Genomic DNA, 12,832 nt, shown 5'->3' with positions numbered 1-12,832 from the left:
GGCGACCCCAGGTTTCTTCTGCTGTAAACTGAGGATGACGTGTCAGCCTCCCAGGTGACTGGGCCCCCTCAGCGAGGTGCACAGAAATTGGGGAGTCAGGCACTCCCATCACGTGGAGGGTGTCCTCCCTCCAAGCCTTGCTCTACACCCCAATGATTGGTGGCAGTGTGTCCCAAAGCTTCCTAGGGTTGCCGGGGGACTGCCCAGCCGGGGGGCTGGGGTCAGAATAGTAAATGGTACCCGGGGACCAGCCAGCATCCTGCACAGTCTCGGGTCCTCGGCCGGGGGAGGGTGCTCTCCTGGGGGCCGCCCTTACCTGTGCTGTGAGTTGGATGGGCTGGGACAGGGTGAGCTGTGGGGTTCCTGGGGGCTGGCTGGCAGACTGCGGTGGTGGCAGGTCGCCTCCCCCGGAGGAGGAGGAGGCTGGGGGCTGCGAGGTCGAGGAGGAGGAGGAGGAGGAAGAGGAGGAGGAGGTGGAGGCGGCGGCGGCGGCGGCGGCGCTGGACTGCTGCACGGCGGCGGCCAGGAGCTGGGCCTGCGCTTGCTGCAGGAGGAGCTGCTGCTGAGCCGGCATCAGGGCCGTGAGCTGCGGGGGGGCGGGGCCGGGGCGGGGCCGGAGGAGGAGCGTGGGAGGAGCAGAGAAGGCAGAGAGGGGTTAGTTGGCGCCTTGAGCCAAGCGGGTTACCAGGCAGAAGAGGCAGGCGTGGACAGAGTGACCGTGGGACTGGCGGGATATCCCAGGCCACCGTGGGTCCTGTAACAGACGGGAAGCGGCTGGCCTGTTTCCCCTCACCCCCCACGTCGTCCCCGTCCCTGTGCGCCCCGGTACTTACTCCGGCTAGCTGGCTGCCAGTCAACATGAGCTGGGCCTGGGGCAAGTGTGGCTGAGCCGGCTGCGGAGGCGGGGGTGCTGCTGGGGCTGAGTCGCCGCTGGGGTCTTCAGCCTTGATCTGGGGGGGAGAGAGGCAGGGTCCGGGACCCCAGAATGTTAAGTGGAGGCCAGAGAGAATGCCCACCTGCGAACCAAAAAGAGGGCATGTGTGTGGCAACGCCAGCCCCGCGCTGGCTCGGAGAGGAGCAGACTGGGGGGCGGGGGCGAGATCTGCAGGGGCCTGCTAACCGTTCAGTTTAGCCTCAGTTTCCACATCCGTCAGAAAGGCTAACACACCTTCTGCACCCAAATTCCCAACAGGAGGGGGTCACCTTCGGAGAGTACTTTTACCCTCTTGGGGGTCAGTTCCCTATGTGTCAAATGGGAAATGACGCCTGGGGGACACAATGGTTCTGGGTACCACATCCCTCATCTGCTTTAGCGCAAAGTACATCTCTTGTCTGTCCAGTGGAACAAGACTTTGTTGGAAGAAAGGGTCTTAAGGTATTAAAGAAAAATCACCGCCTTAGAATATGGGTCACCAAGTCAAAGCCTAAGGAAACAGGCAGATGACGCAAATGGGTGGTTTGGGCAGGTGTGGATGGAGTGAGCTGGAAAGAGCATGCCCGCCTGCCTGAAGGGGGGCCTAACCAGCCCCCACTCTGCTCCTACCAGTAAAATTCTAAGAAACACGGCAGGGTGTTTGCAGGCCAGATGTGGTTCAGGTCTGCCAGCTGTCAGCCTCCACCCCAGAGTCCGCTGAGCCCCTCCTCATCTCTCCGTGGAGTATACAGATGCATCTGCATCCACCACGTATGACAGATCAGCTTACAGTGGTCTCTAGGTCCCTGCCTTCTTCCCCTCCCACACAAAAAGCCAGACAATGGTGGGCTGGCCTAAGAAGTCTGTTGGTAAAAGACACATGGGGTGGGGGTGTGTGGCTTGATGGGTCTCACACTCGGGCCCAGAGGGGAATATTAGGTATCATCCTTCAGCCCAATGTCCCAACAACATCTTGCAAAAGGAGGTCCATAGAGGGAAAGCGACCTGTGCAAGGCAACACAGTGACTTGGCAGGAGCGTGCATGGTGTTTGCGACACAGACTGAGGCTGACAGACAGACAGAGGCGGGGGAAAGGCCAAATAACGGAGAGTGAGTGCCATGCCCCGGGGGTGGGATCCAAGTGTCAGAAAGTCTAAGGGGAATGTGGATGCAGTGTGAAACAGCGGAATTAGAAGCCAGGGCCATGGCTGCCCTCCTGGGGAAATTAAGGGACTTCTGGAAGTCTGGTCGTCTTCTGTTTTTTGATCTGATGCTGATGACACATGTGTTCAGTTTGTGAAAATCCAGAGTTGTATGCCAAGGATCTAAGTGTGTGTCATATTTTAATGAAAGGTTTTTTAAAAACTAGGCTTCTCGGGGCTGTTTCCTTCTCTCTGGGTCTTCTAAGAAAAGTCTTCATTAGGTGCAAGGATGTCTCTAATACCTTCCAACCCTGGCTCACCTTCTTTTCTAACAAATAAAGAACTGGTCTCAGGTTTAGACCCTACACCAGGCAAGAATCTCTGGGTAATTTTAATAATCATTGTCTTTATTTCCATGGCAAGTGATTCTGGTTTTCCATTCATGAAATTTCCATTAAAAAAAAAAGTTTTATTTTAGCTGTTGAGAAAGCAAGCCAGTTCATGAGTTGATCATTGTTGAAGCCGAGTGACAGGTTACCTGGAGGTTTGTTTTCGTTATGGTCTTCCTTCTACTTTTGTATCTGTTTCACATTTTCCATAATAAAAATTTTTTAATTGAACCGATTTAACAAAATTGTGATGTAAATAATTATACAGGGTGGAGTGTGCATCTGTCTGACATCCTGAGGGAAAGACTGACACAGAATGGATGCGGTGGGATGGAGCAGCAAGCGCAGGGAGTGCAGACCAGATGTGGACGGAGACCTGGTGCAGAAGGGAGCGAGCACCTTTGCTCCCCTGGCCCCCACTGGTCTCCTAGGGGAGAAGCAGGGCTGCTGTGGGGCATTCAGATGAGGGTGGGGCAGGGCTGGGGGCGGGGAGGGGGGCAATGGATGCTCTTGGCTCTGAGGGCAGAGGCCAGAGCCCAGCTTGAGATCAGAGTGAAGCTGGTCAGAGTCAGGGGCCTTCTCCCCAGGTTATGTCTGCGCACTCTGAACCGGACACCTGTCAAGAGGTTCCCCCAATTTGCCCGCCCCCACTGCCGGGTTAGAGGAGACTAAGGAGCCCGGAGTGGGAGGGTGACTTTCCCATAGTCTCAAAGCACCTCTGGGCCCCCCACCCCGTCCTCCGACCACCACTGATCAGGGTCAGGAGTCCCACCCGGGCCCCATCTGCTCCTGCGCCATCTTCAGGCCTCTAGATCAGCCGGCTACCACCACCAGACTGGAGGGTGAAGACCCAGGCACCAGACACCCCCTGAAGCCCAGCTGTGCCCAGCAGCAGGGCCCCGTCTGGATGTGGGATTTGCTCCATCTGACCACTTCCGGCCTCCCCGCTGTCCTCTCCTGCAGCATCATCACTGGATCTGCCCTACCTGCTCCCCACTCCTGGCCTGGCCCCGAGTGTGTACATTGGGGGGTGGGGGTGGGGCGGGCCCCTGTTCGGTCAGGGAAGTTGGGATGGGGGCGGGGCCCTCAGCTTCCTGTTGTTCATCGCCCTGGGGCTCTGGGGGGGATTTCCCTGGCCACCCCCACCCCCCCAGGGAAGGGGAAGGAGCCCTGGTGAGTCACAGGCCTGGGGCGGGAGCCTGAGGGTGAGAAGGGGCGGGAGGAGTCCTGTCACCAAGGTGCCAGGCCCCGGGCCCACATCAGGCATCTGGGACCCTCTACCAAATGTCATACCTGAGCGGTCACCCTGGCTGCTCTGACCGGGGCTTACCTTGGTGCTGGGGCCAGTCGGGGACACGGAGAACGGGGAGGTCTTATTCTGGGGGTTCTGCAAAGAGCAAGTGGGGGTAGGCGATGGGAACAGTGAGATGAAGCAACTTCTGACACCCCGCCCCTACCCCACAGAACTCCGCTCTGCTCCCTTCTGCCCCTCTCCCCGCTACCCATTCGCTGCCTTCTGACCTGATGGTTAGTGTCTGGTCCATTTCTTTCAGTGTCTGCAATGAGAGGGACGACGGGTGAGTTGTCACCAGCACCCGACCCTAAAACCCCTGCGCGCCCCTGCCTCTGCCCGTGGTGGCCTCTGCCCTCCCTGGCCTGTTCCCCACTTACCTGTGTGCTCTGACGGGGAGTCCAGACCTTGCTTCTCGGCCTCCAGGGGCTTAGACATTCTTATTTCTGAGGACAGATGAGGGATGCCAGTGGGGTAAGGGTGTGGAAGCCAGTAGGGCTCTGGGGCCGCTCCCCCAGCACCACCCAGCCTCTCCCCCCATACCCCGACGCTCCCTGCCTCCTTGCAAGTGTCTCTTTCTGGGAGACATGCCCTCTGCTCCAGGCCCCTGCCCTCCACTGGTAGGACAGGAGAGGAGCCTCTTGGCCCCTCTGAAACGTGGCACAGGGAGGGTCACCTCCAACCCCCTGGGAGACCTGGGGCAGGGCGGGAGGTGGGGTTGGCCCTTGGTCCCGGGGAGGCTCTGGCCGCCCGGGGTTGGGGGAGGCTGGTGATGCTCCGAAGGAGCGACTCAGCATTGGGCCTCCTCGCAGCGGCCGCCCAGGCGCCCATCCTGCCCCACCAGGTTTCGGTGAGGCATGTTTTCCACTCTGAGTAGGGCCTGGGAGGTGTGAGGGACGGCAGCATCCCCCAGGAGCGAGTCCTCAGATCTCCGGTGTGATTCAGCGCCCCAGGCCCCCTCCCCGGCCCACCACTTTCCCGTCCACTCCCCCCTCCACCTCCCTTTCAGGCTGGGCGGCCCCGCTCTCATCTCTGTGACTCTAACTCCAACCCCATCTGCTTCTGCCCTGACCTCATCCTCAGACCTAACCCTAGACTGCAGCCTTACCTGGGACTGCAGCCCTTAATCCAACCTGGAGTCCCCACCCTACCAACCCCATCCCACCCTACAGTCCCGCAGGCCCAGGAAATGGAAGGAGGTGGCAAACAGGGGACCCGGAGCAAGGGAAACAACCCCATGCTCTCAACACTCCGATTCTGGTCACGGGATGGTGAGTGCTGCCAGCACAGTGCAAGATATGACTCAGAGCTCACGTTGGCAGCTGGTGCCAGTATTACCCCCATTTTACAGGGGAGAAAACTGAGGTTCCAGGCAGATGGCAGCTCCCCAAGAGCCCCATGAGACAGTAGAGGCACTTGGGTCAGACCGGGGTCCTTGTGACTCTGGGGCTCCCGCTTCTAATCAGTATCGCTACAGTCTGATGAACCCATTCTGATCCCCTCCACCTCATCTCCACAGTGAGTCCAACCTAGGCTCACCCTGAGAGTCATCCAAACCCAGCCTTTCCTGGCCCTAGACTCTTAATCTGGGGTTCTGACCGACCCGTTCTCAATTTTCTTACCCGCGCTGAACTCCAGCTCTCATCCAGATGGCCCAAGTCCTTCATCTGACCTTGACTCCCTGCTTGGCCTCATACCTTACTCCCGACCCTGACTCTGACCCTAACATCTCACAACTCACTCCAAATCCCCACCAAGACCCTGTTCTATCAAAGGAGCCATCCAACGCTAGCGTGCTCTGCGTCCAAGATAGTTAAAGAAGGCCAGCTAGAAAACAGAGACCTGAAAGAGCCTCTGCAACTGAAAAAGAAGTCCAGATATTTTGCAACTGAGGGTCACTAGACAAGGAATGCCACTCTGATTTGAAATTCCTGATTAAAAAACCAGCTCAGGGCTTCCCTTGTGGCTCAGTGGTAAAGAATCTGCCTGCCAGTGCAGGGGACACGGGTTTGATCCCTGATCCAGGAAGATCCCACACACCTCGAGGCAACTAAGCCCAGGCACCACAGCTACTGACGCCTGGGCTCTCGAGCCCGAGCCCGTGCTCCGCAATCAGAGAAGCCACCGCAATGAGAAGCCTGTGCGCTACAACTAGAGAGCAGCCCGCACAGCAACGAAGGCCAGGCGCCGACAAAGGGAAAGAAAAGGGAAAAAGCCAGGACACACACTGCTGACGCGGGTGTAAATCCATCCAAGCACAATTCAGGAAACTTAGAGAGGTGCCGCTTCCCAACACATCTTCTGCCAGCATCCACCCAAGAGGAAGGAGCGTCCTGCCCACCACCGCCCCGGGCACATGTGTTCCGGGCAGCAGCCCTTTCCTAACCGCCCCCCCCCCCCCCCACCGCGACTGGAAACAGCTCAAGGGCCCGTTAACCGGGGAGGAGTAAACACATTGGTACGTCCATACAGCGAAATACCCCACAGCCCAGAAAAGAACCAGCTCCTGCATCACACACACTGAATCTTGCAAACCTGCTGCCAAGGGAAAGACGTGAGACACAGAAGTGGACAGACAGCAGGACTCCAATTGAGGGAAATTCAGAAACAGGAACGATGACCTCAGGTGATTAAGGTCAGATTAGCAGGCACATTTTGAGGGGTGCTGACCTGCAAAGGGTGTGAAGAAGCCTTCAGAGGGTTACAAATGTCCTGGGAGGTGATCTGTTTGGTGGTTTGGGGTGGTGATCTGTACATATGCAAAAATTCATCAAACTGTACACTTAAAACCTGAGCGTTTTACTGTATGTATGTTTTCACACAAAAAAAGAAATAAAACAAGCTAATAATAATAATAAGCCATCACAAAGTCCTACTAAGGCATAGGCTTACGAGGTTGGGATGGGGAGCAGGTGCCCAGATGCTCCCGGAGTTCAGGCCCTGTTTCTGGGCACTGGGGAAGGGGCAATGAGTGGTTAAGGACCCCGAGACCCAGGAGGTCACAAAGGGAGCCAAGGAAGGAGTCGCCCAGCCTCCTGAACCTGGGGCATCAAGAAGCAGGAGTCCTGCCTGATCCTGGCTCTAAAACTCCCAGACTCAGCTTCTTTGGTCGCTCAGTGGCAAAGAATCCACCTGCCAAAAATCCTGTCACCTGCAGGAGACACAAGTTCAATCCCTGGTCAGGAAGATTCCACATGCCGAGGGGCAGCTGAGTCCGTGTGCCACAACAACTGAGCCTGAGCTCTAGATCCTGGGAGCCTTAACTACCGAGGCCTGAGTCCCCTAGAGCCCGCACTCCACCACAAGGGAGGCCACTGCAATGAGAAGCCTGCACACGGCACCTGGAGACTGGCCCCTGCTCACCGAAACTAGAGACAAGCCTGTGCAGTGACGAAGACCCAGCACAGCCAGATAAAGAATAAATAACATTTTAAAGCCAAATAAATAAATCTCCTAGCCCGTGGCCCTGCTGCAGGCAACCACAAACCCTAGAGTGGCCCTACATCCCTGCCAGCATTCTGGAAAGCCGTGCCCTGGCCGCCTCCGCAGCCCCTCCTTCCAGCTAGTGACCACACTGCCACCAGGAGCCCCTTCCCCGGCCGTGACCCCTTCCACGGTTCCCCGACTCCTAAGAAAAGCCCAGGCTCCCCATCCTGGCCATCAGGGTGTGACCCTCGTCACCCTCCGCCGCCCATCTTTCAGCACTCATGCACCTTTCTCTTCAGTCACGCTGGCATCGCCCTCTGCTTGACGAGGGGCGGCGGGCAGGGGTCCAGGCCCTACAGGTTCTTTCCTCCCCACCTCGCTGGTGAATGCCCCTCCTGCTCACAGACTGGGGCGGCCCCAGGCCCCACCTCCACCCCAGAGGGCCCGCGCTCATCCTCGGCCTCTGCTGTGTGCTGAGCTGTAGCCCTCGACATTCCTCTCTTGGATTCCTAACCCCCAGTAACTCAGACTGCGACCGTCTTTGGAGACAGAATCTTTACAGAGGTAATGAAGTCAAAATGAGATCAGGCCCTATGTACAGATCAGGGCCTCAGGCTAGGCCCTGATCCAGTATGACTGGTGTCCCCAATAAGACGACGAGACTGGGACGTGGACAGGCACAGAGGGAAGACCAGGTGAGGACCCAGGGAGCTGACGCCCACCCCAAGCCAAGGAGGGAGGCCTCAGAAGAAACTAATCCCGCTGACACCTTGACCTTGGACTTCCAGCCTCCAGAATTTTAAGAAAGATAATTTCTATCATGTAAGCCATCCCATCTGGGGGTACTTTGCAATGGCAGCCCTAGCCAACTAAGGCAGCCTCTCCTCACCAATCCAGCCCGGAGCCCGCAGGGCTGAGGTCACCTGTGCCCTTGTCCTTCCCCACTGATCAGCGGACAGGCCTGGGCTGACTCACTGCTGGATCCCCAGCATCACCCAGCTTGGAGGCCCAGGTTATAAATGTTTGTCCCTCCCTGCGGGTCCCTCTGTCTCTTAATTGTTCCTGCCTCTGTCCTGCTGTCTCTCTGTCAGCCTTGGCATGGGCTGGTCCCTCGGCCTGGAATGCTGTTCCCACTCTGTCTGCCTGGCGATCTCCTGCTCATCCTTCAGGACCCAGCACAGGTTCCGTCCTCCTTGAAGTCACCACCCTGATGACTTCAGGTGGGGGGTCTCTGCCCTCTTCCCTCCACCCTGGCTTCACCTCCCCGTCACTGTCCTAAAGGCTCCAGACATCTGGGCCCCAGAATGTCTCCCCCATCAGGCTAGGAAGCCCTCGGGGCAGGGCTGACTCATCTGGGGTCCTCAACAGGACGTGTGTGGGATGAACAAGGGCCGTCCTGCTCTCTCTCCTCCAGGCCTTTGCCTCTGCTTCCCTCCCACCTGGGACAACCCTTTCCTTCTTGACTAGCAAACTCCTGCTCCTCTTTAAGGCCCCAGCTCCACATCACCTCCTCCGTGAGGGCCTCCCGGACTGCCCAGGTGGTCAGTGCCTCTCTCGTCTGGGCTCCCTTTGCTCCCAACACACCCTGACCGCCTGGCCTGGGCAGTGACCTCTACCCTAGACGGCGGGCTCCTCAGGGCCCAGACTGGAGTCACCACTGCACAGTCTGAGACTCTGTCTTTGGAATGAACGAACGCAGGAAAGGCTCCTCTCTCTGTGGTCATCTGATCTTCGACCCTCAGCCCCAGTCCCCCAAGGGCTCCCACCTGACCTTAAACCTTTAAGGTCACCTCCCCTCTGTAGGAATGGTGGCTGCAGAGGCAAACGTGGTTTGAGGGGAACTTTCTACCACTGTTTCCCCAATCCTGCCCCCGCCCCCAGCTCCCACACAGCCCACACACCCCTGCAGCATCAACTGGGCTGACAGCAAAATGGCCAGAGCTGCCCATTCCCCAGGCCGCTGTCCTCCCCTCTCCTCTTCCTTCCTCGAGCCCAACCCAGGAGGAGGGTCTCATCAAACCATCCCCACCAGGGATGAACTGGGGGGGACTCCATTTACACCATGGACCCAAAGCTTCAGTGATGTCTTCATGGGGACTCAGGGTATGGTGACCCTGGGGAGAAGCTTGCTGAGACCCCATCCTGCAGGCTCTCTCGCTCCCTCTCTCTCTCAACTCTAGACGAAGACTCATGCCCAATCCCACCTCGTAACACTCTGGCACAGTGTTATGGCACAAGGTGAAACCCAAGTGTCCTCATTTTTTCAAGCCCCCTTTCAGGTGACTCTAATTTGCTCTAATGTCCCCCCCCAACACACACACCTTCAGAAGTACCCCGTCAAAGCCTCATTCATCTATCTGCACAGAAAGTCTGGGTGGCTGCCTAGGGTCACCCCTCCCTCCTCCCATCGCAGGCAGTGTGCGACTTTTCAGAGAAACAGGCAGGAAAAAGCCCTGTAGGACCCAGTGGGGCCCCTTGAGTCCCACCACCCGCGGGTCAGACCCGCCCAGGGCTGCCCCGCCCCTGGGCTCACACCCGCTTGCCCGACTGCCCCAGGCCTGGGACCCTGGGTCCCCTTCGCCCTCCCCCGCCCCTCCCTCCTCGGACTTTCACTTCTCCTCTGCATTTCCCCCAGCCGGTTTTAGCAGACTTGGGCCAGCTTCTCGTTAGCACTTACCGAAAACGGGGCTAAATATAGAGGGCCCAAGGGCTGCCCCTCACCCCTCCCGGCCCCGCTTGGCCTGTCCCCTGGGTCCCCGGCCTCCAAAGCCCACTTCAAGCAAGGCTGGGGCCTGGGAGCCCCTGTGGGCTGGGTCAGCGCTGCCGGGAACCTCTGTGCGCTCACTGGCCCAGCCCGGCCTCCCCAGGAGCAGCGTTTCACACCCACACCCCACAGCTGTCCTTGGGGCGGCCTCCAGGGAGTGAAACACTCCTGGGTGTCAGGGGGGAGGATGCAGACACAACAAGAGCGGTGGCCCCGCAGCTGTGCTGACAGGAGCTGCCACGGAGCACACACACCACAGCTTCAGCCAGGCGGGGCCCCGACACGGACCGAGACCATGCAAACGCACACGGGGACAGGTGCGCAGATCCCAGACGGGAATGTGTGCAGATGGAGATGCGAGCCCAGACACAATGACACCAGCAGATATGCAAAACGCACACCCAGACATGTGTGGGCACACCTGCCTGTACATACACTTGCACACCGAGTCACAGACAGATGTACAGATAGACACAGATGTGCACACACACATATACACCCAGGTCACTCAGATAGACACACACCAGACGTACACACACACATATACACACAGAATGAAAGAGACAGGTACACACTCACTCCCAGGTCATTGAGATAAGACACACCAAGATGTACACACACACGCTGTGCACACTCACTCAGACTCATTCAGACACACAGTTACACACTCACACACCCAGAATCACTCACACATACAAACAGGTACACATTCACACACCAGAGTCACTCAGACACACATACAGGTACACACTCACACACCCAGAGTCACTCAGACACACATACAGGTACTCACACACCCAGAGTCACTCACACATACAAACAAGTACACACTCACACACCCAGAGTCACTCAGACACACACACAGGTACACACGCACACACCCAGAGTCACTCAGACACACACACAGGTACACACGCACACACCCAGAGTCACTCAGACACACACACAGGTACACACGCACACACCCAGAGTCACTCAGACACACACACAGGTACACACGCACACACCCAGAGTCACTCAGACACACACACAGGTACACACTCACACACCCAGAGTCACTCAGACACACAGACAGGTACACACGCACACACCCAGAGTCACTCAGACACACAGACAGGTACACACTCACACACCCAGAGTCACTCAGACACACACACAGGTACACACGCACACACCCAGAGTCACTCAGACACACACACAGGTACACACGCACACACCCAGAGTCACTCAGACACACACACAGGTACACACTCACACACCCAGAGTCACTCAGACACACAGACAGGTACACATGCACACACCCAGAGTCACTCAGACACACAGACAGGTACACACGCACACACCCAGAGTCACTCAGACACACAGACAGGTACACACGCACACACCCAGAGTCACTCAGACACACAGACAGGTACACACGCACACACCCAGAGTCACTCAGACACACAGACAGGTACACACTCACACACCCAGAGTCACTCAGACACACACACAGGTACACACGCACACACCCAGAGTCACTCAGACACACACACAGGTACACACGCACACACCCAGAGTCACTCAGACACACAGACAGGTACACACGCACACACCCAGAGTCACTCAGACACACACACAGGTACACACGCACACACCCAGAGTCACTCAGACACACACACAGGTACACACGCACACACCCAGAGTCACTCAGACACACACACAGGTACACACGCACACACCCAGAGTCACTCAGACACACACACAGGTACACACTCACACACCCAGAGTCACTCAGACACACAGACAGGTACACACTCACACACCCAGAGTCACTCAGACACACAGACAGGTACACATGCACACACCCAGAGTCACTCAGACACACAGACAGGTACACACGCACACACCCAGAGTCACTCAGACACACAGACAGGTACACACGCACACACCCAGAGTCACTCAGACACACAGACAGGTACACACACATTCAGAGTCTCTCAGACACACAGCGAGATACAGATGTGCATATACACACACATCCGGGTCTCTCATATAGACAAAGATGTACTTACACAAGATATGCACACACACACACACACACACACACACACCCGAGTCACTCAGACATAAAGGTAGACTCAAATGTACACACACACAGAGTCACTAAACAGACACACAGAGATGTGTACACACACACAGGTCACTCAGAGAGACATACACACGTGCACCTACTCATACTCCCAGAGTCCCCTCCTCCTGGGAGATGGCCAGGGTGCAACCCAGAACCCAGTCCAGAGATGTGGATCCCAAGACCGAGCAGGAGGCAAGACCTGCTCAAGACCACACATGTGGTAATTCACATCCAGGCTGGGGAGCCCAGGCAGGCCTTGCAGGCAGGGTAATTCTCTGAGAAATGCCAAGTAAAGGGTCTAACCCAGTGCCTGATAAAGCCGCCATTCCCCCCAGACAGGGAAGAGATAGTATGCACACATTATCCTGTGCAGATGCCCTGGGTCGCTGTGTCTGCACTGTACACACATGTGCACATGCGCAAACATACACACACACACACCCATAGTTGCACACACGGTCACCTCAGTAAATCATCACATCACACAGCATCCTGCAAGTAACCTTCCTTCTACCTCAGCCCCCTCCTGGCCTCCCCTGCCTATTCATACCCACTCATCCTTCATCTCAGACCAGACATGCCCTCCTCCAGGAAGTCCTTCCTGATGCCCCATTAGCCAAACCGGGCAAGTCTTCTGGGCTCGCCCAGTGCCCTGTGCCTCCTGCATACCAGCTCTCACCCCTCTGCCTGTGCTTCCTCCCTTGTCTGGTGACAGGTCTGTCTCCACTACGGAACTGGGCACTCCAGGAAGACAGACCCAGAACTGCCTTCTTCAGCAGTATTTTCAACATCCC

The 12,832-nt window shown here is 57.2% G+C and overlaps 1 protein-coding gene across 7 annotated transcripts in view; it reads right to left on the bottom strand.

Moving 5' to 3' along the window:
- POU2F2 (POU class 2 homeobox 2) overlaps positions 1-12,832 on the bottom strand; it is a 32,490-nt gene that overhangs the window by 18,632 nt on the left and 1,026 nt on the right. For 4 of the 7 annotated variants that reach the window (XM_065926209.1, XM_065926205.1, XM_065926206.1 and 1 more), the window contains exons 2-5: positions 4,116-4,181; positions 3,966-4,000; positions 3,775-3,831; positions 834-950 (exon numbers count right to left, since the gene is read on the bottom strand). In XM_065926209.1, coding sequence (XP_065782281.1) covers positions 834-950; positions 3,775-3,831; positions 3,966-4,000; positions 4,116-4,181 — 275 coding nt within the window. Of the gene's footprint in view, positions 1-316; positions 587-833; positions 951-3,774; positions 3,832-3,965; positions 4,001-4,115; positions 4,182-12,832 lie in introns of all 7 variants that reach the window. The other 3 variants (XM_065926208.1, XM_065926210.1, XM_065926211.1) reach the window with 1 other exon arrangement.

Source organism: Muntiacus reevesi, chromosome 2 (assembly GCF_963930625.1).
Source record: "Muntiacus reevesi chromosome 2, mMunRee1.1, whole genome shotgun sequence".
Classification (NCBI taxonomy): domain Eukaryota; kingdom Metazoa; phylum Chordata; class Mammalia; order Artiodactyla; family Cervidae; genus Muntiacus; species Muntiacus reevesi.
The sequence above is the reverse complement of the archived record's forward strand: the minus strand, read 5'-3'. Positions and strand labels throughout refer to the sequence as shown.